Genomic DNA, 26859 nt, shown 5'->3' on the forward strand with positions numbered 1-26859 from the left:
TTCATTTTATTTTTTTTGCAGTAATTTTATTTTTTTCTTCCCTTTTTTTTATTATTTTATTATTTTTTCTTTTTTCTTTTTTCTTCGTAACTCTAACGTATAAACCGTTGTGCGTCAAAACGTGAGTCAACATGCGCAAATTTCTTGTCCTTCACGGTAGAGAGATTTGCGTTTTGAAAAATTTCAAGTTCTTGAGAGAAGAGGTGTTACTAACAACGTCATCATCATCATCATCATCGTTGTCGTCTTCTTATTTACTATCTTCTTATCAACTACACTTTCGTTAGGATTACTATTACCACTATTGTGAGCAATACCCACAATTTTTGAGACATAGTTTTTTTATCCTTTTTTTTGCTTCCCTTTCCCTTTTTTTTTTCGTCTTTGGAAATTTTGTTACAACTAAAGAAGATTGATCACTACAATATAAATGTTGAGGCATAGGGTTAATTCAAGGCTTCTCAAAGCCACACTTTTGCAACTGCAGAGGTCGTTTTCTCAGTCCAGAGTACACTTTGATGCAGTTGTTGTGTCAGGAACAAAATTAGCAGCCAAGATACGTAATGATATTGCTGAAAAGGTGCTTGCTTACAATAAAGAGCATTTCGGAGTTCATGACACAGCATTTGATAAATTGAAATTCAAGCCAAGTTTAACGATTGTTCAAGTTGGATCGAGGCCAGATTCTTCTGCATACGTCAAATCTAAATTGAAAGCTGCTGAGAAATCCAATATCAGCTCAAACTTGATCAAACTTGATGAGAATATCAGTCAGGATGATTTGGTCGATGAGATTGAACGTTTGAACAAGGATCCTAAAGTGCATGGTATACTTATACAATTACCTTTACCAAAGCACATTGATGAAACTTTAGTTACCAACTCAGTGGTTACTGAGAAGGATGTTGATGGTTTCCATAACTACAACGTTGGTCAGTTATCCAAAAGAGGAGGTACTCCACATTTCAAGCCATGTACCCCCAATGGTATCATTGAGTTGATCAAAACTACGGGAATCGAATTGAGAGGTAAAAATGCAGTTGTTATTGGAAGATCAGACATTGTCGGTACCCCAGTGGCAACCATGTTGAGAAATGAGGACTGTACAGTAACAATCTGTCACCGTCACACAAAGGATTTGGCTGAAGTAGTTGCTCGTGCAGACATTGTTATTGCTGCAGTTGGTATACCCGAATATGTCAATGCTTCGTGGGTGAAAGATGGTGCCGTTGTTATTGATGTGGGAATTAACTATAAAGACGATCCAACAGCAAAGAATGGTAAGAAATTGGTGGGAGATGTTGCCTACGATGAGGTTGCCAAGAAAGCAGGATATATAACACCCGTTCCAGGTGGAGTTGGACCAATGACTGTGGCAATGTTGTGCTCTAACGTGTATGATGCAGCAGTCTTGCATGCACAAAAGGCGCATGAGCATAGATTCACTGTTCTTCCATTAAAATTGGAGTCACCAGTTCCTTCGGATATAGACATTTCTAGAGCTCAAAAGCCCAAGGTGATTACAAAAATTGCTAAAGAATTGGGTATCATTGACCGCGAGTTGGAACCCTATGGTCATTATAAAGCAAAGGTTGACACCAAAGCGGTCATTGAAAGATTAGATGAACAAGTTGAAGGCTCCGTTGATGATAAAGGTCACTATGTATTGGTTGCTGGTATCACTCCTACTCCATTGGGTGAAGGTAAATCAACTACGACCATGGGTTTGGCGCAAGCTCTCGGTGCACAATTGGGCTATAATTCAATTGCCAATGTTAGACAACCATCAATGGGTCCAACCTTTGGTGTCAAAGGTGGAGCAGCCGGTGGAGGATATGCTCAAGTAATTCCAATGGATGAATTCAATATGCACTTGACTGGTGACATCCATGCGATTTCTGCTGCCCAAAACTTGCTTTGTGCTGCCGTGGATACAAGAATGTTCCATGAGGCAACTTCAAAATCTGTTGGTGGCTTTTACAAGAGACTCGTGCCAACTAAGAAGGGTCTGAGAAGTTTTACTCCATCAATGTTGAAAAGATTGCAGAAGTTGGGTATCAACAAGACCAACCCAAATGACTTGACTCCAGAGGAGATTGAAAAATTCGCTATATTAAACATTGATCGCGATTCGATCACAATCAAAAGAGTTGTCGACTGTAATGACCGTTTTGTTAGAGAAATAACAATCGGAGAAGGTAAGAACGAGGCAAGCAAGTACCCACCTAGAAAGACAGGTATGGACATTACTGTTGCTAGTGAGTTGATGGCTATTTTGGCTCTTTCAAACTCGTTGACAGATTTGAGGGATAGAGTTGGAAGGATCGTGATTGGAACTCAAAAGAAAACCGGAGATGCAATCACTGCCGAGGATATCGGAGTTGCCGGTGCCATCACCGCATTATTGAAGGATGCTATTAAGCCAAATTTGATGCAAACAATTGAAGGAACGCCCGTATTTGTTCATGCAGGTCCATTTGCCAACATTTCTATTGGGGCATCGTCCGTAGTTGCAGACAAAGTTGCCTTGAAATTAACATCACCATCAAACCCAATTAATAATGGTGAGGCTGGTTTTGTAGTAACTGAAGCTGGTTTTGATTTCACAATGGGTGGAGAAAGATTTTTCAATATCAAATGTAGAAGCTCGGGATTGAAACCAGACACAGTTGTCTTGGTTGCCACTACAAGAGCTTTGAAATTGCATGGAGGAGCCCCAGATGTCAAGCCAGGTCAATCATTACCAGCGGAATATGTTAATGAAAACTTGGAATTCTTGGAAAAAGGATGTGCAAATTTGGCCAAGCAAATTTCAAACATTAAGCAATACAATGTGCCCGTTGTTGTTGCAATTAATCAATTTGAAACTGACTCGGAAAGAGAGATTGACTTGATTCAAAAGTTGGCCGTAGAGGCGGGTGCTGATTTTGCTGTGCAGTCAAACCACTGGGCCAAAGGTGGTTTGGGTGCCAAGAAATTGGCAGAAGCTGTGGTTGATGCTGTTAAACTTGCCCCATCAGGAGAACAAAAGTTTTTGTACGACGTCAATGATTCAGTTGAAAACAAGTTGAAAGCTATTGCCACCAAGATGTATGGTGCCAAGGATATTGAATTGTCACCATTGGCAAAACTGCAAATTGAAGCATACACAAAACAAGGGTTTGACAAGTTGCCAATTTGTATAGCCAAGACCCAGTATTCATTATCACATGACCCTGCATTGAAGGGTGTGCCAACTGGATTTACAGTGCCAATCAGAGAGGTTAGATGCTCAGCTGGTGCTGGATACTTGTATGCTTTGGCTGCCGAAATTATGACCATTCCAGGTTTGCCTACTCATGCCGGATTCATGAACGTTGAAGTGAATGAAGATGGTCAAATTGAAGGATTATTCTAATCGATGAAGAAAAAGAAAAAAGAGAGAGAGCGATTTGATTGATTCTATACTTCTTTAAACCCGCCTAGCTTTGTATATTATTAAAAGCGAAATAATAGAACATTTTATAGACAGTACACTTCCACGTATATCAAAAACTTGATACATACTAACTAGAACGAAAAAAAAAAAGAAAAAAAAAAACGAAAAAGAAGAAAAAGAAGAAGAAATAATAAAATTTGGGTACTTTTCCCACATCTAAGTCCAGGTTTTTGCATCATCAATTGCGTGGTTTCCACTAGCAATGTTGAAAGATTTCCCAAACGTATCTTCGAAATTGAGAACATCAAGCAATACTTGGGCAACATCAGCTCTTGGGATCTTGCCGATATCCTCCTTTAAGTCTTTCAATACTTTGATCTTACCAGTTGGTTCGTCATCGGTCAAGTGTGTAGGCTTGATAATGGTGTATTGTAATTTCTCCCCAAATTCATTGATCAAGATTCTATCAGCATAGTGTTTCGAAATATAGTAATCTCTAAGACCCGACTTGGCACCAAACTCACGGATCTCAGCATGGATGGCACTAACTAAAACAAGTCTCTTGACATTTGCAGCAACACTAGCTTCAAATGTCTTGACCACCCCATCAAGATCAACTTGAAGGAGATTCTTACCAGCAGAACCCACAGTGAGGATAATTGCATCATGACCTTTGATAGCTGTAGTGAGATCCGAAACTGATGCATCATCGAGTGTAAGGTTTGTAGTTTTGACATTGGAATGCGACACCGCTTTAGCCTGTTCATCATTACGAACCACGGCTGTGGCTTGAATCGATGAGTTTTTGGCAATGAGCTTAATCAAGTGCTGGCCAATTTTGCCATGAGCACCAAATACGATAATATTCTTGAATGAGGACATTTTTCAGTAAGGTATTGAAGAAAGATGAAATGAGTTGTTGGATAAATAAGGAAATAGCAATTTGAAGCAGGAAAAAAAGAAAAAGAAAAAAAAACTTGGAAATCCCTCTATATATGTATATATTGGTGGGTGTTTCTGTGTGTGTTTGCTTGTAAGTGTGTGTATTTAAATATGAATGTATATATATTTGAAAATCCGGAGTTTGTCAAATGTGTGGAGTTTGAAATATAATTGCTCTCTCATATTCATTTTGTTTCTTGCTTTTGAATAAAAAATTTGGCAGCCACAGCTGATGTCACGTGCTGGAAAACATAGTAGCCTTCTTGTCTGCAAGCAATCTTTGACTTGCAAGTACTATATTGCAAGGTAAAAAAAAAAGAGTAAACGATTTATGAAATGGTAGTTGCTGGTTCAAAAAAATTGGTATTTACTTAAATCTAGGGTCACGTGGTATTGTGATACACTTTGTGAATTCTTTTTTACTTTATAGTCTTCGACTATTCGGGTTTGCAACAAAGAAAGAAAAAAAGAACAAAGAAGACAGAGGTCTAGATTTGTATATTGAAGAGAATCTAGGCTTGTTCCTTTCGCCCTTTCCCCTAAAAAACCGCCCCCCCTTAGAAACCTTAAACGTTACCTCACCCATAAAACCACCACTTCTCTCTAAATGTATTTACTTCTTTTTGAAAAGCTCATATCGATCAAACCGCGCTCCGGTGTCAAAACAAACATCAAGAGACAGGAAAGGAAAATAATAATAAAAAAAAAAAAAGAAAACAATCAATATTTCCTAATAATATCCCATGAATAAATTAAAATAACCTATAAAACTAATTTTTGAACAACTAAACTCTCAATATGTGCATCTTGTACTTCCAATTAAACATCGGGTCCAGCAGCTTTAACTTCAGCAGTAGCCTGGTCAGCATACTTAACAAAGTTCTCAGCAAACTTGGCGGCAAGAGCAGCAACTTCCTTCTTGTCAACTTCTGGGTGAAGAACTTCCAGAGGAACACCTTTAATCTCTTTTGGCACGTGCAAGTTGAATGTTGAAAATACTTGTGTGTCAGCGCTGTCCAATTCTCCGCTGTGGATAGCATCCAAAATAGCACGAGTGTACTTAAGTGGACATCTCTTACCACCCTTAGCTGCACCTACACCAGACCAACCAGTGTTCAACAAGTAAGCATTGGCCTTGTGTTGCTCAATCTTTTCAGCCAATTGTTGTGCATACTTCATTGGGTGCAACACCAAGAATGGTTGACCAAAACAAGCAGAGAAAGCTGGTGTTGGCTCAGTGATACCCATTTCGGTACCAGCCATCTTTGAAGTGTAACCACTGATAAAGTGGTACATCACTTGAGCTGGGGTCAATTTTGAGACTGGAGGCAAGACACCTGAAGCATCACATGTAAGCAACACAATATTCTTTGGGTGGCCACCGACACATGGAATTTTCAGCGATGGAATGTACTCAATTGGGTATGAACATCTGGTATTTTCGGTAATTGATGAATCTTCGTAGTCAACAACCTTGGTTGCTGGGTCATAAACAACATTCTCCAAAACAGATCCAAATCTGATCGAGTTGAAAATTTCTGGCTCTTTTTCAGCTGAAAGGTCCAAACATTTGGCGTAACAACCACCTTCAATGTTAAAGACACCGTGGTCTGACCAACAGTGCTCGTCATCACCAATAAGCTTTCTGTTTGGGTCAGCAGACAATGTAGTCTTACCAGTACCACTCAAACCAAAGAATAATGTAACGTCTCCTGATTCACCTTCGTTTGCAGAAGAGTGCAAGGTCAAAACCTTATTCTTGATTGGCATAAGGTAAAACATAACAGTGAAAATACCCTTCTTCATCTCACCAGCATACTCTGTACCAAGGATAACCATCTCCATATCTTTAAAGTTAATCTCAACAGATGTGGATGAGGTCATACCTTTTGTGTGCACATTGGCTGGGAATTGACCTGCATTGTAGATGGTAAAGTCTGGTTCACCAAAGTTTTCCAACTCTTCCTTTGTTGGTCTAATCAACATATTTGTCATAAACAAAGCATGGTAAGCTCTAGCACAGATAATTCTAACCTTGATTCTGTATTTTGGGTCCCAACCGGCAAAAGCGTCAACAACAAAAAGCTTTTCTCTCGTACGCAAGTAGTCCAAAGCTCTTGATCTAGAAATCTTCCATGTTAACTCGTCAACTTGTTTATTGACAGGTCCCCACCAAATGTGTTGCGATGAAGTTTCTTCGTCAACAATTCTTTTATCCTTTGGTGATCTACCAGTCTTTTCACCAGAGTAAGCCATCAAAGCACCAGTGGATGAAATGGTGGTGCCTTTTTCCAACAAACCATCTTCGTACAAAGTTGGTGGTGGAGCATTGTGTCTAATAACAGTGTCACCTTTCAAGTTGAGTTTCTTGACCAATGGATCAACGGTGGTTTTGATCGAAGGGTGGCCTTCGAAATTGATTGTAGATTCTACTGCTGGGGGTGCCATTTTTTATATAATATTTGTGATTGGGAATATATTATTGAGAGTAATGAAGTTTTAATATAAAAAAGAAAGGAAAAGAAAAGAAAAGAAAAGAAAAGGAAAGGAAAGTGTCGACGAGAGGGGTGGAAAACGATGTCTTTTATAGTAAAAATCTGGGGAATTTTACTTCCATTCACCCAGCCCTCTCTTTTTTTTTTTACTTTTGTAATGGGAAAAAAAAGGAAAGGAAAAAAAGAAAAAAAAAAAGTTGTTAAATTGTTGAATAGTACAAATATGCAAATATGAAAAGGTGAAAATGTGAAATTGTAAATGCCGCATATTATTACATTGGCGGTATAAATTAGGGAATTAGGTGATTTGACATGAAATAATCATTCAACACTCGCGTGTTGATGCGGGGGGGGGGGGGGGGGGGGAGTAGGAAGGAGGATTTTTGCTAACACTATCGCCATATCCCCTCCTCTCCTTCTTTCAGACTTCTAGATTTTCTTCAACAGAATTACATGTCATCTGTTTCTTTTAAACGGTGGTCTTTTGGTTGATCAATTGAAGGCCATCGAAGCTCACTGTTGAACTCTTATGATGGTTCTCCCTTTCAATTACACCAATAAACTGAGCCTCGGAAAAGTGATGGATATGAAGTTTTTTTTTGTATGTGCTCGGTACTGCATATAAGAAAATATGGGGTAATTTCTTCCGACATTCTCCATTCCGGGCATTTCCTATAGTGTCCTAGTAATTCATTTTTACTTATTTTTTTTTTTTCTTTCCTTGATTGCTCACAAAATATAGTACACTAAATGAAGCACTATTGTGCACGGTAATTTGCACGGTATTTTGCACAGTATACTACATTTGTTGAGCAAATGAAAAGCACATGATTTGCTTGTTTTGCTTAATTTGCTTGATTTACTTAATTTACTTTTCTAGCCCCTATTAAACTCTTTGTATGCAGTGTTTTCTAGACTTCTAGGAATACACGGGAAAACTAAACGTAGCATAGTCTGCTGCATATTTGAGTCTGGTTTAAAATGCACGGTCACAATTGTTTTTTAATAAAGAGGTTGCGCGACTGAAATATAAACTTCGCCGTGGCTTCCCCGCTTTTTTTCATTTCCTCTGTAGATTTTTCCAGCTCATTACAAAAAAAGAATTCGTAAATGCCCGGGAGAAAAAGGGATTCCATCACTGAACAAGGACTACGAAAAAAAAAAAAAGGAAAAAAAATAAAAGATGCCAGCAGCCAGCAGCCAACAACCAACAGTCAAAAGTCAAAAAGTCAAAATGTATATTAGTATTTAATAAAAGAAGTAAAATATAAGCAACAATTTTGAAATTAAAAAAAAAAGAATAAAATAAAACAAATAAATAAAGGAAAACAAAATTTCAAAGCCAAAAAATTATTCCTGCAACGGCCGGTCAAGGGTAGCCTGAACGATAAAAGAGAGAAAAAAAAAACAGGAAAAAAAAAAAAAAAAAAAAAAAAAGAAAATTACGAGAAATTTATATGTATCTTCATCACAGCTAAAGATCGACCCTGTATTTTATAAACTATTACTATTTTATCATTTTATTCTACTTTGCTTTTTTCGCCATAATAGTCGTAATAGCTCTTCCATGCCTTAAACCCAATGTCTTCTATACTTGACAAGGATTTATCGTCTTTTACATCAGCCATTAAGCAGTGACTTACTTCATCGCTTGAGTTTTTCAAAAATGTTATGGCACTGCATATAAGCCCATACTTAAAAATATCCAACAAGTTGGAATACAGCGGATCAATTACCGGTGCTATTATCTCACCAACCAATGACCCGCTTTTTCCCCGACATTGGTCAATAAATGGGTAATATTTAGAAAGTTTGGATTGGTTTGTGAACAAAACTATGCTACCAATAACGCTCTGTGTATTTGGTTCGAGCGCAATAATGATTTTGACTTCGTGTGGCGTCCTAAACTGCAAAGATTCTAGTGCGTGTGTATAATATCTTTTGAGCTCAGGTGGACAATTGTTCATAAGCTGCTCTGCATCATTGCAAATATCAAACCGGACACCAACAATCATCAACTCTTTGAGAATTCTTGAAGGGACCAGCCACTTTGTCAAATCCTCCAACAACATAATATACTTTTTCTCTGACTTTGCATCTTTATCCTCACCACTACTGCTATTCCACCCAACACTATTGAAAAATGCATCGCTTGTAGCGCTTTTGTTACCAGGTAACATCAACAAAGGAAATGAAGAACCCAAATAAATCTTTGAACAATTTTTCAAATGCTGCAAAGCACGCTGGTTCAAATTCTTGCCTATACTTTGCAATCGCTTTGATTTCTCAACAATAATGTACACAAGGTGACCAACATCTCCTTCGATCCATGTGAGTACCACCCCGTAAAGAATATTTAGTGAAGAGTTTCTTACAACAAAGTGCTTTTGTTCAGATGTGGCGAGTAAACCATGCAAACGCTTATAGAACTGATTATCATGGTAATTGATCTTATCGCCCTCGCATTCGTCAGTGTCATTTTGCCATAGTTTCACCAAACTAGCAAAATCCCGCTGAATGTCAAACTCCTCGACTAACCATCGTCTTTTGATGCGTTTCTCTGCTTTAATGGTTTTTCTATGCATCTCACCAGGTATACATCCTTCAGCTTGAAAGTCGCCCATAAGTAGACCAGCTACTTTACTCAATGCGTCTTCGGTATAGTCGTAGCAGCAAATATAAGCATTCCCTATCTTCTTGTCGTGTAAAAAATCAAAGGGCGACAGCGTTGCCACAACAATGAAAGGTTTTGATGCACACAATATAGAAACATACTTGACAATTCCTATTTGGTACATATTTCTTGACGCTTCACTTGTGAAAACAATTACAACTTTGGACCTGGCAATCAATTGCTCGTGCAATTTGGTCAATCCATTGGCGGTATAAGTAGTGTGTAGCACAGAAAATGAATCTTGGTGGTCTGACAACTGTTTACCAAAACTTTGGAAAACTTCCTCGCCAGTGAATAAATGCGACTTGGTCTTTTTCAAGGGAGTTAGCAACGGACTCAAAATTAAAACAGACTCTTTTTCTAAATTATTTTTCATTTCTTGTTGCTCTGCTGTCGTTTGTGACTCTGTCTCTTGTATTTCTGACGCTTGTTTCTCCATCTCCTTTTCCGACTGTTTATGGAAATGCTTGGTGATTGGTAGAATATTGTTAAAGTCTCGCACCAAGGTTATTGACTTTTGGTATGCCAAAGAAGCCAAGTTTTGGTGCTTTTTCCATAATTCCGGCTGCTCTTTTTTGAATAAGACTGGGTCTTGTTTCGCCGATGCTGCGCCATGTGGGAAGATATCATGCCAACTGGGTAACCTCGATTGCAATTTTTCAATGCGTTGAAAACTAGCATTTGCTGTTTCTTCATCTATATTTCCATTGATTATACCCTGCTTTATCGATTCTATTGCCTCCTTTTGTAGTCTGAAATCGTGACAAACCATAACTAGGTCGCACCCAGCGTTTATGGCAAGAACCACGCCTTGGCCAAGCCCAATGGAGTGATATAAAGCTTCCATCTCCAAACATTCACTTATAACAAACCCTTTGAAATTCAATTCCTTTCTCAACAATTGGTTAACGATTATTGGCGATAAACATGCATGTGTCTCGTCGGGGCTTACATTGGGTACACCACATCCAGCAGCACTGATTCCGTCAAGCACTCCTTCTTCAATCAAATGTCGAAATGGTACAGCATTGAATTGTCTAATCTGGCTCAAAGAATCACCGGTCATTGGCAAGTCCAATAATGAATCTACTGTTGCGTTGCCTATTCCTGGGAAATGTTTCCCCACAGTGAATAACCCGCCGTCTCTCAATCCTTTGGCACATGCTAAGCCATATGTTTTTACATCGTCCAATGTTGTGCCAAAACTCCTCACACCTACTAATTGGTGGGACAATTTGGTAACTACATCCAACACAGGTCCCAATATGATGCTGAACCCTATTTTTTTTAATTCTATTGCAATTGCCTTTGATATTTCATATACTAATTGTGGATCCCCTGTCGCGGCCAATGCCATAGCGCTTGGATATTGAGTAAGAAACTCTGGATCAAAAAGTGAATTCATAATCCCCCCTTCTTCGTCTATTGCAAACATAATTGGGTATTTGTATTTCCCTTGTGTAAATGCAATGTATTGTAAGTCATTGATCAATTTAGTCATTTGCTCCACATTGACTGCATTTTTACGCGACAAGATCATCGACGAGACATGTTGTTCAACAATAAGGTGGTAGGCCTGTGCTGTAACGGTAGTGCCTTGGAATCCACCGCATAGTAGTTGGCCTGCCTGGTTTTCCATACTTGTTTGGATCTGGAGTAAGTAAGTGAATAAGTAATAAGAAGTTTATAGTCTAGACTGGAAAATAGAAGGGAAGAAAGAGAGAGAGAGAGAGAGAGAGAGAGAGAGAGAGAGAGAGAGAGAGAGAGAGAGAGAGAAAAAAAACAAAAGAGTTGATCTTTGTGCGAGTAAATAATACAAATTACAGAAGAAGAAGAAGAAAAAAAAAACGAAAGAAAGAAAGAAAAATAAAGTTGATAATGAAGAACTTGTTGTTGTTGTTGTTGAGGTGTAGAAATCCTGAATATATATAGATGGTGTTGAAAGTTCATTTGCCAATCAAATATTCATTAGCCTCTTACATCACCAATAATATTTTTTTTTTACTTTTTTAAAATAATATAAATTTGAAGTTTCTACAAAGGTCTCTTTGTATTTGTATTTGAAAGTCTAAAGATAAATTGTATCGCAATAATTTATGATCTCATGAATAGCGCCTCAATGTGTAGTTTCACGTGACAGCATAGTATAAAATAATATAAATTGTAGAAAACTCCGAGATTCTTCATTTTCTCTTCACATACTAATTATAAACAAATAATAATTTTTTTTTTTTCAACACATATAGAAAGCTGTAAAATGGTTCAATGTAAGTTTTTTCTTTTAAATTATTTTCAATAGGACCCGATGTTTATTGTGTTGTATGTTCAATGTAATAAAAGAAGAAAAAAAAAATAGACTTTTAAGCACTTTGTAAGATGGCAAGTAATTTTGAAATAAATTGCTCCCAAAAGAATGTCCAAAACAAAAGACTTGGAAATCACTAAATGCAAACATCTTGGCCTGTTAAAAAAACACACACACACATACACACAGACGAAGCTGGAAAAGTTAAAATAACAGAAACGAACAAAATAAAGAAGGTAGAATGAAGAGGAAAAATATAATTAAAACATATCGAATAACAAATATGTTTTCAACAATACTCAATTGTTAAGACACAAATCTTATGTCATTAGTGGCTTCTTGGGTAAGTACGTCATCTTCCTTCTTCATTTCAATTACTTCATCATAGTGTTCAGTTGAATAAAAAGAATAAGTAACATATGGTAGCGTAATGATTTAGTTGTGGGGGTGGGGATGAGTGAGGGTGTGGTGGTGACAATTGGTAGTGCAAGTTGGTAGTGACGGTTATAATAGTGTGCGAAACTATGATACACGCTAAGAATTAAAGTAGCTCATTGCTCAGTCTTTAATATTATTATTTTTTATTTTATTTAATTTTTTATTTTTTCTATTTTCTTCTCAAAATCAAGCTCGGTTGAAAAGTTCTGCACAGTATGCATTTGCAATAGAACCTCGGAAGGTGCACAAACTGTGAGATTTCAGATCCAAAAAAATAGAGGGAAGAAAAGAAAAGAAAAGAAAAGGGCAAGATGGTGTGCTTATGGAAGAGAGAAAGGGACAATTGTTTTGTTTTTGTTTGTTTGTTTTTTTTATTATTATTTTCTCCCAAGGAAACGAAATAAAACGCTCTTCCTTTTTAATTCAGATTGACACGAAGAAGGCAGACTGTTACTTATGCGCTTACGGATACAATATTAATACTTAGACTACTGTGCTATTGTGCTTATCCAGAACTTGTAATTGGTCTTCACCTTCTTTTCTCTTTCACTTCCTTTTTTTCAAACTTTTTACTTTTGCTTTCCTCTATTCTATTCTTTCTCTCCCCCACAACGTCGACAATATTTTACAGGTTGAATAATTTATAATAAATTTTTTTTTTATTATTTATCATAAGCGCTCTTAATCGTCCCCAGATTCTCTAAACCTCCCACAAAACGTAAAAGGAAAAGCACAGAAAAAATAAAAATTTACCTATATTTATATAATCGCTTGCGCCAGTGCCCAAACTCAGATAATCGTCTTACTTTTTGTTTTTCAATTTTTTTTTTTTTTTGGGGACTTCATCAACAAAATAGTTTAAGCTTACTTTAATCTCACAACAAGTCAGGAATCTGAATAACTACATTCTTTCCATCCTATCCTTCTTTGTTTGCTTATTTGTTTTACCTAAACACACTCATACACAAACCTTCATTCACCTTATATAACTTACTTTTTGGGTATTTTCCTTTTTTTTTTTGGTATTTTTTTTGTTTGTTTGCTTTGTTTCATAATGGACGACGTCGACTCAGCTTTAGTAGATAATGTTAAATCCTTTGCCGCTGGAGGTTTCGGTGGTATCTGTGCGGTGCTAACTGGACATCCTTTTGATTTGGTCAAAGTTAGATTACAAACTGGTTTATACAACTCAGCAATCCAATGTGTTAAAGATACAGTGGCTAAAGATGGGTTAACTGGTCTTTATAGAGGTGTTCTCCCACCATTGATTGGTGTCACCCCAATGTTTGCCGTGTCCTTTTGGGGTTATGATGTAGGTAAGAAATTAGTCGGAAGCTTTACCGGCAAAACCGCTGACCAATTCACAATCAAAGATATCTCTACTGCCGGTTTCATTAGTGCTATCCCAACTACATTGGTTGCAGCTCCATTTGAAAGAGTGAAAGTGATGATGCAGATCCAAGAAGGTGCCAAGTCTAAAGGTATGGGTGCTGTTATTGCAGAAATGTACAAGACTGGCGGTATCAGATCCATTTTCAAAGGTTCAGTTGCTACGTTGGCCAGAGACGGCCCAGGTTCAGCCTTGTATTTCGCCACATACGAATACTTGAAAAAAGAGTTGTCTACTCCAGGCAAGGACTTGAGTATCTTTGCAATTATGACTGCAGGTGGATTTGCCGGTGTCGCTATGTGGTTGGGTGTCTTCCCCATTGATACAATCAAATCCACCCAGCAATCATCAAATGTCCCAATCTCAATTGGACAAGTTACAAAAAACATTTACGCTAAAGGTGGAATCAAGGCATTTTTCCCAGGTGTGGGACCTGCATTGGCTAGATCGTTCCCTGCCAACGCTGCCACATTCTTGGGAGTCGAGGTGGCCAGAAAAGCTTTGGACAAGGCATTTTAGGAGCTAAGGCATGACTTGGTGGGAGTATAAGAACGTAGACGAAAGTAGAGGAAAATATTTATTCAATAGATTTTAAAACTATATATTCATATATTTATATATATGAATATATGCTCAAACGTATACAAAATAATAGTATATAAATACATACAAATGTATACATACATATGTATACATACATGTGTATACTTTATACAGAAAAAAAAAACAATCCAATACAAGTATTATGTGTGTAAATGGCTGTTGTAGTTCAATTTGTATTTTCTTTTTTTTGTGCGTGTGTGCGCGCACTGGTTTTGTCGACCAGCAGTCAACGCAATCTACAATCTAAACACTACAGGTTGAAACACAAGTAGATAAGATAAGCTTGAACAACTAACTAGGTTAACGAAACTTGATCAAATATACCAACAATGACGTTACTGGATGAACAGGTATGCTTCATTTCTATTCTTTGCTATTCACTTGACGAAACAAATATGCGTTTTTCAATTGTGTCTCATTTTCTTTTGCTTGTTCTTTTATGATTGAGCATTTGTTCTTTTACTAACAACATGTTTTAGGTGAAATCGGAGCTCACCAAGATGCAAGCCTTCATCGAGAAGGAAGCTAAGGAAAAAGCCAAGGAGATCAGATTAAAGGCAGATGAAGAATATGAAATTGAGAAAGCATCAACAGTAAGATTGGAGACAGCTGCAATTGATTCTACTTATGAGCAGAAGTTGAAAAAAGCCAGCTTGGCACAGCAAATTACAAAATCCACTATTGGTAACAAAACAAGGTTGAGGATCCTTGGGGAAAAAGATCAAGTGTTAAACGAAGTATTTGAAGAAGCAGAGAAGGAATTGAAAAAGATTACTGATGACAAGAACAAGTACAAGCCTATTTTGGTAGGGTTGATTGAAGAAGGTGTATTGGCTTTGCTAGAGGAGAAAGTCTCCATCAGAGTTAGAGAAAAGGACGTAGAGTTGGCGAAAGAGGCAGCAAAAGAAGCAGCAAAGAATTTCGAAGAGAAATCCAAGACCAAAGTCGAAATCACTGTGGACGATAAGGAGTTCTTATCCAAGGACATTGCCGGTGGTGTAGTCGTCACCAATGGCAGTGGCAAAATCGACGTGAACAACACTTTGGAAGAAAGATTAAAGATTCTTTCCGAAGAAGCCTTACCTGCTCTTAGACTAGAGTTGTTTGGTCCATCTAAGACCAGAAAGTTCTTTGATTAAATAACTTAGTAGAGTATATATTTTTTTCTTCTTTATATACGACCATGTACTCTTTTTTGACTTCCTTAGTATTTACTATATATATAAAAAAAAATGCAAATGCACATTTTATTACACTATAGAATATTCTCAACACACATAATTTTCTTTTTTTTTTTTATTTTTTTGCTTCTTCTTCTTCTTCTGTTTGCTATATTCTTAGTATAATTATTATTATCCTCACTATCATCTACATCACCATCTTCATCACCGCGAACAAAAGAATTTCGCAGTTGTTTATATCAGTTGCAACCATTGCTATATATCATTAGATCATTACGTACAACACTATGAGAATGCTTTGGCCCATAAGACAAGCCCTGCAATCCCTATATCGTCGACCGATATGTCTTCGATGCTTAACTACATCTACAAATAAGCAAAAACCAGATCGAAAAAATACAACAACAGTGCCACCGCTGTCATCGTCGTCGTCGTCATCGCCAAAGGCAACACCTTCTTCTTCTGCATCATCGCAATCACAAACATCAAAATCGCATTCTACCACCGGTGATAATCACATTCTACTAAACAAACTCAAGCCAATCCAGCCAAACGATTTATATGTCTCTTGTACAATATTTAACTCCAAGGGTGATATCACCGCTGTATCTAAGAAGTATCCCAAGATGCAATTCCTCAAAGAAAATCACTTGTACCCTCGAGATTTGCGCAAGATCGACACTTCGTCGATTGATGTGATTCCAATGATTATGATACGTCCCTCACATGCGATATTGGTGAATTTGTTATACATAAAGGCAATTATTCAACAAGACTCTGTCATGGTGTTTGACACATCGAATCCCGAGGTTGCTTCGAAATTGGGCATGTTTATGTACGATTTAGAGCAGAAACTAAAAAGCAACTCAACGCATGCCACAAGTATGCCATACGAGTTTCGGGCGTTGGAGAGTATATTAGTGAGTGTCATGAGTTTTTTGGAGGCAGAAATCAGGCTATATATCAAGCAGTGTGGAATAGTTTTGAGTGAATTAGAAGATCAAGTGGATAGAAAGAAATTACAAGAATTGTTAATTCGACTGAAACAGTTGCTGAGTTTCCACCAAAAAGCCGTATTGATTAGGGATGTCTTGGAAGATTTGCTTGAAAATGACGAAGACCTCGCAGGTATGTACTTGAGCCAGCCAAAGCAAAAACCACAACAGCACACTCAATGGAACAAGGAGATTTTGGACTCAAAAGTTGATGAGGATTTGGAAAACTATGAAGATTTAGAAATGATCCTTGAGAGTTATTACCGTCAGTGCGATGAATTTGTACAACAAGCAGGAAGTTTACTCAACGATATCAAGGCCACAGAGGATATCGTAAATATTATTTTGGACGCGAATCGTAATTCTTTGATGTTGTTTGAGTTGAAAGTCACTGTTTACACATTGGGTATTACTGTTGCAACTTTAGTGCCTGCATTTTACGGAATGAATTTGAAAAACTATATCGAGGAGTCCAATTTAGGGTTTGGCGCAGTCGTGGTCTTTTCCATCATACAGGGAGCATTGTTTACTTGGTACAATTTTAAGAAATTGCACAAGGTTCAGAAATTGACCATCATGGGCACAAATGACAACCCTACAAGAAGTGTCACCCCATACAAACACGTTATCAAGAGAGACCGCTCGTTCTTGCACAAGCTAATCTTTGGATCAGGTACGCATAGAAAGAAATACCATTGGCCAACTAAAAGGGAGAAAGACGTGCTCTGGAGGATGATCAACGACGAAAAATCTAGACATTAGAGTAAAATTAAGAAAACACATTTTAATTCTGTACAAATCTTAAAATTTATATACACATACATATGTGTGTGCCTGTATGTATATATGGAATGGAGAAAAAAAAAGATGAGTAATAAATCCTTCTATAGCATTTAATCTGATTCAACTTCGTCTGAGTCAGACTTGTTCACTACTTGATTATCTTCACTTTCAACAGTCTCACTGAGGTAAGCAGGCATCTCTTCCACATCTTTCACCTCGACAACCGGTTCACCGTCTTCTCCAGTCTGTCTTGTGTAAGCATCGTCATCGTCATCATCAGCAAACTTCATATGTTTGCCTGCGGATGATTTTGACTTTATCTGTGTCTTACCATTCAGTTTTTCTCTATACACTGGTTGTGAGTTCCTTTCTTCACCAGGCTTGATCAATGTTCCGTCAATGTGAACAACTCTACCAGTCGTATACAAACTCTTGATTGTGAATTTCAATTTGGCATCATCAACACTATTACCCTCGGCATCAACCCAATGGCCAAATTTTCTTCCCCCATTTGTTCCAGCAGTCGCTCCCTCTTCATCAGCTCCTCCTTCATTTTCTTCACCTACTTCGTCTTGTTGTGCGTGTTGGAATTCCCAATCATGAGGAATATTGTGTTTCTTGATACTAGCATTAAACACGTCGTGGATGAGCAAACCGATATGTGATGGTGTTTGCATGTAAATATCACCTTCAAGTACATCACCAACATTGGGACTCCATACTAAGAAATCAACACTTATCCAAAAAAACGTGAATGGAGAAGAGCCTTCGATTTTGGCGAGGTATGAATTGCTATCTGCATCATAGGGAGTTTGTAATTTGACATTTGTGTAGGCTAACACAACACCTTGGACTGCAGGATAGTACGTCATTATTAGAGGGTCAAGATGTTGCTGTTTGATCCCCAGAATGGGAGTCTGGACGAATGATGGTGCAAGAGATAAGTACAATCTTGTCGTGACGGTTTTAAAGCATTCAGAAATTTGTGTATCGGGATTTATAGGATTGGTGGTCGGCGTTGCCGTAAGTTTAGAACGTTTAGTGCTTGGTTGTTCATGCTCCGAACTGGACTTTGTCTTTACCTGTGTTGTAGACATCGTTGAGACAATGGAAAATACTGACTATTGGTTAATCTATCAGTGTATCTATATATGAATATATATATATATATATATATATCACCGATGAAGTCTATACTTCAATGTGTTTTTAGAGCAGTTTATATTTTTTTTTTTTCAAGATGAGACATGAGCCGCGCAATCTCCCTAAAAAGGAAAAGCTTCAAGAAAGAAAATAGAGATTAGTTTGGAAATGCAGAAGCAGAAAAAAAACAAAAAATTCAAAAAAATGATAAAAATGGAAAAATGGTAAAAAAGTATAATAATCAATTACTGATCTAAGAGCTTGTATTTCTTACAGGTTTCTCTTTTCTCTCTCCCCACGAATTACTATGGGAATCATACCTCCAGTTGGTATCACAAACTTACGATGTCCAAGCACTGTGATAAAAGCACGGATGGTCCCTGCGTGTGATGTAACACATATGACATCCGCGTCCTTTTTGTGGCCCTCATCTTCATCAAAGATATTCTCTAAAACTTTATTAATTCGGAGAAATTGTTCATGCAACTCTTCTCTTCTTGACCATGAGTCGAATTGCTCATCTTCTTCCTTGAAGTCATCAGGAAATTTCAAGTGAGGAAACTTTGTTTCCAATACGGACTTGTTGGATCTCCGGTGGCATAAATGTAATCCAATTGTTTCCCTCAAATTCTCAACCACCGAGACCTTTTGATTATTCCACGTTATACTATGCGTTTTGATAGACCTTTGCAACGGAGAAACATAAAATTTCTTGGGGTACGGTGCCCCTTTATTCTCTAATTGCTCTTTCCAAGCTTGTTGATTCTCCAATGCTTGTTTTTCACCCAACTCTGTGAGATCTGCATCGGGTCCCCATGTGATCTCGCCATCTGTACCCAAGAATCTCCATTTGTCATACCATTCTTGTTTTGAATACTTGCGACCAGCGACATTGGCCCATCCCTGTCCATGACGTGCAAAAAAGACAAGTTTATAGTGCACATTCTCTGGTGCTGTATCATTTAGTTCTTCCAACTCTGCAATAATCTTGCTCCATGGTTTAAGGATTCCAAAATCCTCCTGTGTGTATCTAAATTCCATGTCATTAGTTTCTGGATCGGTTTGTTTGAAAAAACCCAATACCGGTGAAAACGACCAAGTGAACTCTTGCTGTTCTTTCAATGCAGCACGATACTTTTCATCCTCGTCCAAGTCGCCATAAGCGTCATGATGATCGTTGCTATTAGGAATTAGCAAGGACATTGAAAGTTGATTTGAAAAGGAAACATATTGAGCAACTTTCCTTTTATGAAAAGATACAAATTACAAAATATATATAAAAGATTCAAATTAATCTAGAATTTAGTTAATTTAAACAGTAGTGAATATTTGTTTGTTTGTTTTTTTTTTGTCTTTACCTAAACCCATCCAACACTTTGACTCATAGAGGTAGTTGCCGAATTTGAGAAAGATGCGCTATTCTGCCGACCAAATTCCGAACCTGTCATAAAACAGAAAATCCCCCAAAAAAAAATTGAAAAATTTCAATTAAAAAAGAAAAAGGAAAAACAATTTGCAAATTTGCCAATTCCCAACTGATCGTATCTACTTATTCATCTCTATTAAGTGATTTACGACTTTATCGAAAGAGTGTAAATTAAAAATGTACTCTTCGCCGGTATTATTGTTATTGTTGTTATTTTTGCTGTTGCTGTTGTTGCTGCTCAGTCGAGGATTTCTCGTTCCGCAACCGAATCTGAGATTAACTCTTCCGCCTTGTACATTTTTTTTTATTATTATTATTATTTTTTTTTTTTTCTGCTTCTTCTTTCTCTCTTTGCTTTCTGGTTTTTTTTTCCACTCAGACAGAGATACACCCACACACACTCTCTCTTTCACACACATTCACAATTTAACACTCTCACTCATAAACTGGCTTACACATTTAACAACCAGCATTTTGTTGATACAATCCAACGCGTATTCAAATTGAAAATAGAAACAGAAGAAGATTAACTAGGAAGAGATAAATTTTGGAAAATTGAAAAAATAAAAATAAAAATATAAAAATACAAAAAAACGGGAACTTGAAGAACACATAGAATTGGAGAAAGGAAAGAACATAAGACTGGATTATTATAATAGCTTAGACAGTTGGAAAAGAAAATAAATTTTTTGCCGGTTAAAGATGGAGCCTGATAATATCGAGGCTGCAGAAAACAAGTCTCCCAAGTTGCAACAAAATCCCGCCGTGCAAAAGGAAGAGATCAATTTTGATGCATCAATGAGAGACATTAAACCGAATGCACCACACGCTCTAGATAGGATGGAGGTCGAGTTGAAAAGTGAACCGGTTGTGGTTAAAACTGAACCAGCAGTGGATATTAAAGTTGAAGAAGACATTCTGCCTGAAAAACTCACCAAAGATAGCCTTGACGTGGATATGGAAGAGGGAGCAAAATTTGAAACGAAAGCTGAAACTGAAACTGAAACTGAAACTGAAACTGGAACTGAAACTGGAACTGAAATTCAAAGAGAAACAAAAAGGAAAACTGAACAAGATGCAGACGCAAACGCAGACGGAAACAAATACAGCAACAGCAACAGCAACAGCAACGGAGACGAACTTGTAGATACAGATGTTGTCGAACCTGCAACAAAGAAAATCAAGCTTGAAACTGACCAGAGTAACGGCAATGAACAAAGTAATGGTAAGATAGATTCATTATCGCCGGCACCTGCAAAACTACGTCCAGTTATAGTGCAGCCGTCAAAACCTCAATTGTTTTATACTCCCCTCAAGACTGGTTTAGTCTACGACGTTCGAATGAGGTATCATGCTAAAATATTCACCTCATACTTTGAATACACCGACCCTCACCCTGAAGATCCACGTCGTATCTATAGAATCTACAAAAGACTTGCCGAGGCGGGCTTGGTCCAGGATCCTTCACTTTCAGGAATAGATGAATTGGGACCCTTTATTGAAAAGATCCCCATTAGAGAGGCAACTATAGAAGAGATTTTGGAAGTACACTCTGAAAAACACCTCGAGCACATTCAATCTACAGAAACAATGACGAAGGACGAATTATTGAGAGAAACAGCAACCGGAGACTCGATATACGTCAATAATGATTCCTACTTTTCAGCGAAGTTATCCTGTGGTGGAACCATTGAAGCATGCAAAGCCGTCATTGAAGGCAGAGTCAAGAACTCATTGGCCGCAGTGAGACCACCTGGCCACCATGCCGAACCAGATGACCCTGGTGGATTTTGTTTATTCAGTAATGTTGCTGTTGCGGCAAAAAACATCCTTAAATCGTACCCAGAATCAGTAAGGAGAATTGTTATTCTAGATTGGGATATTCATCATGGAAATGGTACACAAAAATCATTTTACGACGATCCAAGAGTACTATACATCTCGCTACATCGTTATGAAAATGGTAAATTTTATCCTGGTACAAAATATGGTGGTGCAGACCAAGTAGGGGAAGGTGCCGGCAAAGGATATAACATCAATATCCCATGGAGAACCGCTGGAATGAGGGATGGTGACTATGTTTATGCATTCAACAAAGTTGTTATCCCCACAATTCTAGAATTTGACCCTGATTTGATCATTGTCAGCTCAGGATTCGATGCTGCAGATGGTGATGTTATTGGCGGGTGTCATGTTAGCCCTGCAGGCTATGGATACATGACACACATGCTCAAAGGTATCGCAAAGGGGAAACTCGCAGTTATACTTGAGGGTGGATATAACCTCGACTCTATCAGTGAAAGTGCATTGGCCGTGGCAAAAGTGCTCATTGGAGAGCCACCTGAAAATACTGTGAAGCAGCAACCACATCCAGACACCATTGAAGTAATCGATGAGGTAATAAAAATACAATCGAGGTTCTGGGAATGTCTCAGCCATGGTGTAACAAAGACTACATTTGATGATGTATACGATCTTCCTGATCTAGATAAAGAACGATACAAACTCACAAACATTTCGGATCCAATTCGATCGCATCAAAACGCAGAAGCGTTTGCCAAAAGAGAATTTATCAACATTCCAATCGTCAATCATCAAGCTAAGGATCATAAGCAATCTAGCTTCACATGTGATATCCCTGATCAAGCCGATGATATTGTGATGGCGAGTCCAGATATTTATGAGTGCTCTACCGTAATCATAACTATTCATGACCCACCAGAGCTATGGGCATATATCAACCCAACTAATGGTGTTATTGAAAGCAATTCCACTATTGTATTAGAGCAGCCCCTTTTTCAGATAATGGACAAAGTAGCCAAGGAAAAAGACCTGGATAACACTGATAAGATTGGGTACATGGACATCAACATTCCATCATTTCAATTACCAATTCCAGGACTTTCATATTCGCATGAATCTTCTTATAACCCTACAATTTTTGCACAAGAGCTTCTCCTTTACATATGGGACAACTACATTGCTTATTTCCAGCAGTTGAAAAAAGTTATCTTTGTTGGATTTGGTGATGCATATCAGAGCATAGTCCATTTGTTTAGTAAACGTCCGTCACAGGAGATTAAGAACTTGGTGAAATTCACTGTCGCATATTTAAACAGAACACAATTGAAACCGATTGTTCCAGTAATGGATGAAAGCATGGTGGATTGGTTTTATCACAATTCAACAATTTTCACGAGTTGTTATAATCAATGTTGGAGTACTTCAAATGGAAACCACGGCCATAACAGTAGTAATTCAACAAGTAGCAATGATGCAAATGGCGGCGAAGAGTTGAAGAAACCAAGAAGAAAATTTGGAAGAGTTCTTAAGGCCAAGGCAGACGGATTGTTTGATGTGATTAACGAAAAGTTTGACGAGGGTGTGGATAATATTTTAGATAGTATTGAGGATTACTCCAGTTCCGACGAATAAAGATTAAAGAAACTGAGTGAAAAAAAAAAGTACAAAGAAACTGAAATTTAGAGTTAAAAAATAAAAGGAAATTGAAAGATTTTAATTTATTTTTATTGAAAAAAAAAAGAAAAAAGATTGAAGTAAAAGAAAGTTACACGTAGCTAGGAAATCTCTTTGCAAATTGTTTCTCCAAGTCGTCGATATCTGGAATTGACAACTCTTCCACGCTCAACCGGCGTGATTCCAACAATTCATCATTTCCAACTTTGCCTCTTTCTTCCTCTGCTCCATCGTTGCCGGTTGTTTTGAGAAAAGTCGGCTTTCTTGGTTTTGTAGGAGGTTTCTTTGGTTTTGGAGGAGGTATCTTTTTGTTGAGACCAATGGAAGACTCTGGCAGCAACGATTTCCTAGTGGATGATAAATTGACAGGCACTTTTGGAGGAGACAATTTTTTATGCTTGTGCTTATGCAGGTGCAGAAGCAGAGAGTTATGTTGATGATTTTGTTGCTGGTGTTGCTGGTGTTGCTGGTGTTGGGGTTTTTTGTTGTACAGGGATTTGCTATATGGACTTTCATTGATAGAATTTATGTCATCAGCAACGTTTCGATCAGTGAATTTTCCATACCCCAGAGCGGTTTTCTTAACATTTGGTCTCTCACTTTGTTCAAGCAATGCCTGCATTCTCTTTTGTATGGAATTTTCTTTTTCGCGATGTTCTTGTGCTTGAGATTGTGTCTTCAACTGTACTTGGTCTTGCGTATGAGTTTGTGTTTTCGAATTTGTATTCTTTACATTTTCGTCAGATGATCTTCGACTTCCAGTAAGCACTTCACGAATACTTCTCCTTCTCAAACTCTTTTCCGATGCACCAGTATTGTTTGCACTGATACCACCGCTACGACCATCACCACCACCACCACCATTATTTGTACTTCCACCAGTGCTGATTCTCCGCAAAGTATTCCATGCAGATTTCACCCCACTCTCATTTCGCTCTACTTCCTTCTCGTTTTCTCTAGTCTTTAAAAACTCCAATGTGCTTTGTGGTCCCAAATCGGCCACCTTGTATCCTTTCTGTAATTCGCGTCTGACTAGGTCCTGAACAGCAGGACTGGATTTGTTGCCCTGTGAGTATATTTTATGTTTGTGACCACTATCAAAATAAGCACTTAATGGACGATTTGGTGATGGGATAGGTTCCAGTTCAAATGGTGATATATGTTTTGTTTCGATCTTGGAATCAAGTTTGTTGAGGAACTTGCTCTTGTCAAGAGTGGAAAAAGCATCAGCAGTCGGTTTCAGTGATGTTGGTGGTGGTGGTGGTGGTTGAGGAGATAACTTCTTTGCTTCCAGTATAGGCTCTTTCTTTGGCTGTGTTTGTAGTTGTGCTTGTGATTTGGATGGTTGTCGTGGTACCAGTTGCGATGGCTGTTGTGACAATTGTTGTGGTTTTTCTCTAGCTTCCAATACACTAGTAGGTACGACATTTGGTACTCCAGAGTCGCCTCTCATCTGAGCAATCTCTCCTAACAACTGTAAGGCATTAGGTCTTCTTCGTGGATCAGCGCGAAGACATACTTTGATGATATTTTTCAAACGACTTGAGAACATCGAGCCTGGTTGATCATGGAATCGCAAGGTTTGATGGCAATTGAGTATACACCTTTCCAAATCCTGCATACTTGTTTGATTTGGCAGCTCAAATGGTGTTGTATAATAACACAATTTATAAAGAAATACACCCAACGCCCATATATCCAGCTTGTCGTCGATAGGAAATCCTTTTGTTAAATCAATCATCTCTGGTGCCCTATACTGTGGAGTAGTGTGCTGCATCAAATCGTCCTTCATCAATTGCAATTCCAGAGGATTCTTTGGTGGAAGCATGTAATTGACCGAGGAGCCAAAGTCGCATAGTTTAAATACATGATTTGAGTCTATAAGCACATTTTCAATCTTGATATCCCTATGGATCAAAGGTGGTCTTAGGTGATGGCACATTGCAACCCCAATCGTGACTTGGTACATGATATCGATTATCTCCTTTTCGGTTAGTTTGTTGACCAATCTCGTATTCATAAAGTCAATCAACCCATTGTTTTCACAATACTCCATGAGCAACAACACCTCATATTGTTGTTCCTTGGACACGTCATTCTCGGTATTCAATCGTGCTGCGTGCGAATCGATGTACGACACAATGTGTTTATTCCCTCTCAATCGCCTCATGGCGTCAACCTCCTGCCGCAATAAACTCAACTGCCACTTACTTGGTACGACGACTCTTTTTAGACAGGCAATGTTGGAGCCTTGGAAGGATGGTTCGATGTTGCATGTGTAGACGGTTGCAAAGCCCCCTGCAGAGATATATTTTATGATGCTAACTTTGTGTGTACCAACGTTTAAACGTGTCCCCTGCTGGAACGCATTGGCAGGTGGCTGTGGCATTGATCAATATATGTTGGTCTGTTTGTTACTTTTTGCTTGTTGTTTGTTACTTGTTACTTGTAATTTTTATAAAAATATATCGAACGAAAAATGAAAGTTTGTCAAAAGAAAAAATTATATATATATATATATATATAAATAGATATAAGAACCGAGTGAAGTTCACTGCATGTGTTTTTGGCACTGGGTAGAGCTATTGTAACAAAACTCTGACTATTGAATGCTGGTGATAACTTTTTGTTTGCCTCTAATATGTGTTTTTTTTTTTGCAATCGTTGTCGAGAGACTCCTTTTCTTTGACTTTGATCAGTCAGTGTCCGTGATCTCAGTTTTCGTCTGGGGCACAAAATTAAAATGGAAGAAAAAAAAAAAATATATATATATATATAAATATATACGTATGGGAAAAATGAGAGGAAATACCCGGACAGATAAAACTGAAGAAATTGATCGGAGTTGCTCCACTGCACAAAATTTTCATGATGTCGCTTCAATCATGATCTCTTTTTCTTATTCTTTCTGATTCAACTACTCCTTCTTTTTCATTTTCTTTCTTTTTTTTTTTTGGAATGATGAAAAAGTTTGGAAAACTGTTTTGTCAAATGGTTACGAATCGAGTAGAGGTCTTGTACTGTTTTAGCTGTTTTCTTGGCTACATCCTTTTTGTTCTAATTTTACAGTTCCGTCCTTGTTCACCTATCCCCCCCCCTTCCTCTTTGTCCCATTCTGTGGAGCAATTGTAGATATGTTCCATACTCGTCATTCATGGGTTACGACAAGAGGCGGAGTATTAGACTCGATTTTTATTATTGATTCAAGTCTTTTTCTTCACTATTTTGTTTTTCAAAAGGTTGTATGAAAGGGTTGTCAATTCCCCATATCGAACCACAGTCCTGAACCAAATATTTCAACCATTTCTATATCCATATTTACTCTTCTTGCAATAGCTGGTCTTGTAAACTTTTATATTTATTTTTGCGTTTTTTTGTTTCTAAACGCAATTATCAATACCAGCGTACACCACAAACATCCCTATGCTCGTTAAGGGTGTGAACAGAGCGAGAAAGAGAGATGGGGAAGAGGGGTGGATGGAAATGTAGAGAAAGGATGGCTAACAAATTTGAGCCTCATCACCAAAAGCGCAATTAATTTTCCGAGGAGATCTTCTGCTGTTTTTTTTTCTCTTCTTCTCCTCCTCTT

At 37.8% G+C, this 26859-nt stretch overlaps 11 protein-coding genes across 11 annotated transcripts; 5 read left to right on the plus strand and 6 right to left on the minus strand. All coding sequences in view use genetic code 12, as the record gives it.

Annotated features, from left to right (window-relative positions):
* Window positions 1-430: 430 nt before the first annotated feature.
* On the plus strand, window positions 431-3397 carry MIS1_1 (mitochondrial C1- tetrahydrofolate synthase precursor; the record flags this gene model as incomplete). The annotated part of the gene is made up of 1 exon (XM_001527483.1): window positions 431-3397. One exon carries the CDS (start codon window positions 431-433, stop codon window positions 3395-3397), a length of 2967 nt encoding a protein of 988 aa, XP_001527533.2.
* Window positions 3398-3634: 237 nt separating this feature from the next.
* PVL30_000052 (uncharacterized protein) lies at window positions 3635-4300 on the minus strand (the record flags this gene model as incomplete). The annotated part of the gene is made up of 1 exon (XM_001527484.2): window positions 3635-4300. One exon carries the CDS (start codon window positions 4298-4300, stop codon window positions 3635-3637), a length of 666 nt encoding a protein of 221 aa, XP_001527534.2.
* Window positions 4301-5179: 879 nt separating this feature from the next.
* On the minus strand, window positions 5180-6808 carry PCK1 (Protein kinase C-like 1; the record flags this gene model as incomplete). The annotated part of the gene is made up of 1 exon (XM_001527485.2): window positions 5180-6808. One exon carries the CDS (start codon window positions 6806-6808, stop codon window positions 5180-5182), a length of 1629 nt encoding a protein of 542 aa, XP_001527535.2.
* A 1567-nt stretch (window positions 6809-8375) lies between these two features.
* Window positions 8376-11168, minus strand: PVL30_000054 (uncharacterized protein; the record flags this gene model as incomplete). Its single annotated transcript, XM_001527486.2, has 1 exon — window positions 8376-11168. One exon carries the CDS (start codon window positions 11166-11168, stop codon window positions 8376-8378), a length of 2793 nt encoding a protein of 930 aa, XP_001527536.2.
* Window positions 11169-13326: 2158 nt separating this feature from the next.
* CRC1 (carnitine transporter) lies at window positions 13327-14181 on the plus strand (the record flags this gene model as incomplete). The annotated part of the gene is made up of 1 exon (XM_001527487.1): window positions 13327-14181. One exon carries the CDS (start codon window positions 13327-13329, stop codon window positions 14179-14181), a length of 855 nt encoding a protein of 284 aa, XP_001527537.1.
* A 413-nt stretch (window positions 14182-14594) lies between these two features.
* Window positions 14595-15404, plus strand: VMA4 (V-ATPase V1 sector subunit E; the record flags this gene model as incomplete). The annotated part of the gene is made up of 2 exons (XM_001527488.2): window positions 14595-14615; window positions 14745-15404. The coding sequence occupies 2 exons, from the start codon at window positions 14595-14597 to the stop codon at window positions 15402-15404; spliced, it is 681 nt and encodes a 226-aa protein (XP_001527538.2).
* A 335-nt stretch (window positions 15405-15739) lies between these two features.
* On the plus strand, window positions 15740-17203 carry MRS2 (magnesium ion transporter; the record flags this gene model as incomplete). Its single annotated transcript, XM_001527489.2, has 1 exon — window positions 15740-17203. The coding sequence occupies one exon, from the start codon at window positions 15740-15742 to the stop codon at window positions 17201-17203; it is 1464 nt and encodes a 487-aa protein (XP_001527539.2).
* Window positions 17204-17334: 131 nt separating this feature from the next.
* Window positions 17335-18321, minus strand: PVL30_000058 (uncharacterized protein; the record flags this gene model as incomplete). Its single annotated transcript, XM_001527490.1, has 1 exon — window positions 17335-18321. One exon carries the CDS (start codon window positions 18319-18321, stop codon window positions 17335-17337), a length of 987 nt encoding a protein of 328 aa, XP_001527540.2.
* A 316-nt stretch (window positions 18322-18637) lies between these two features.
* On the minus strand, window positions 18638-19570 carry PMU2 (phosphomutase; the record flags this gene model as incomplete). The annotated part of the gene is made up of 1 exon (XM_001527491.2): window positions 18638-19570. One exon carries the CDS (start codon window positions 19568-19570, stop codon window positions 18638-18640), a length of 933 nt encoding a protein of 310 aa, XP_001527541.2.
* A 925-nt stretch (window positions 19571-20495) lies between these two features.
* HDA1 (Histone deacetylase hda1) lies at window positions 20496-23228 on the plus strand (the record flags this gene model as incomplete). Its single annotated transcript, XM_001527492.2, has 1 exon — window positions 20496-23228. One exon carries the CDS (start codon window positions 20496-20498, stop codon window positions 23226-23228), a length of 2733 nt encoding a protein of 910 aa, XP_001527542.2.
* A 133-nt stretch (window positions 23229-23361) lies between these two features.
* PRK1 (actin-regulating kinase prk1) lies at window positions 23362-25659 on the minus strand (the record flags this gene model as incomplete). The annotated part of the gene is made up of 1 exon (XM_001527493.2): window positions 23362-25659. One exon carries the CDS (start codon window positions 25657-25659, stop codon window positions 23362-23364), a length of 2298 nt encoding a protein of 765 aa, XP_001527543.2.
* Between the last annotated feature and the right edge of the window lie 1200 nt (window positions 25660-26859).

The sequence above is a fragment of the Lodderomyces elongisporus genome, chromosome 1 (assembly GCF_030384665.1).
Source record: "Lodderomyces elongisporus chromosome 1, complete sequence".
Classification (NCBI taxonomy): Eukaryota; Fungi; Ascomycota; class Pichiomycetes; order Serinales; family Debaryomycetaceae; genus Lodderomyces; species Lodderomyces elongisporus.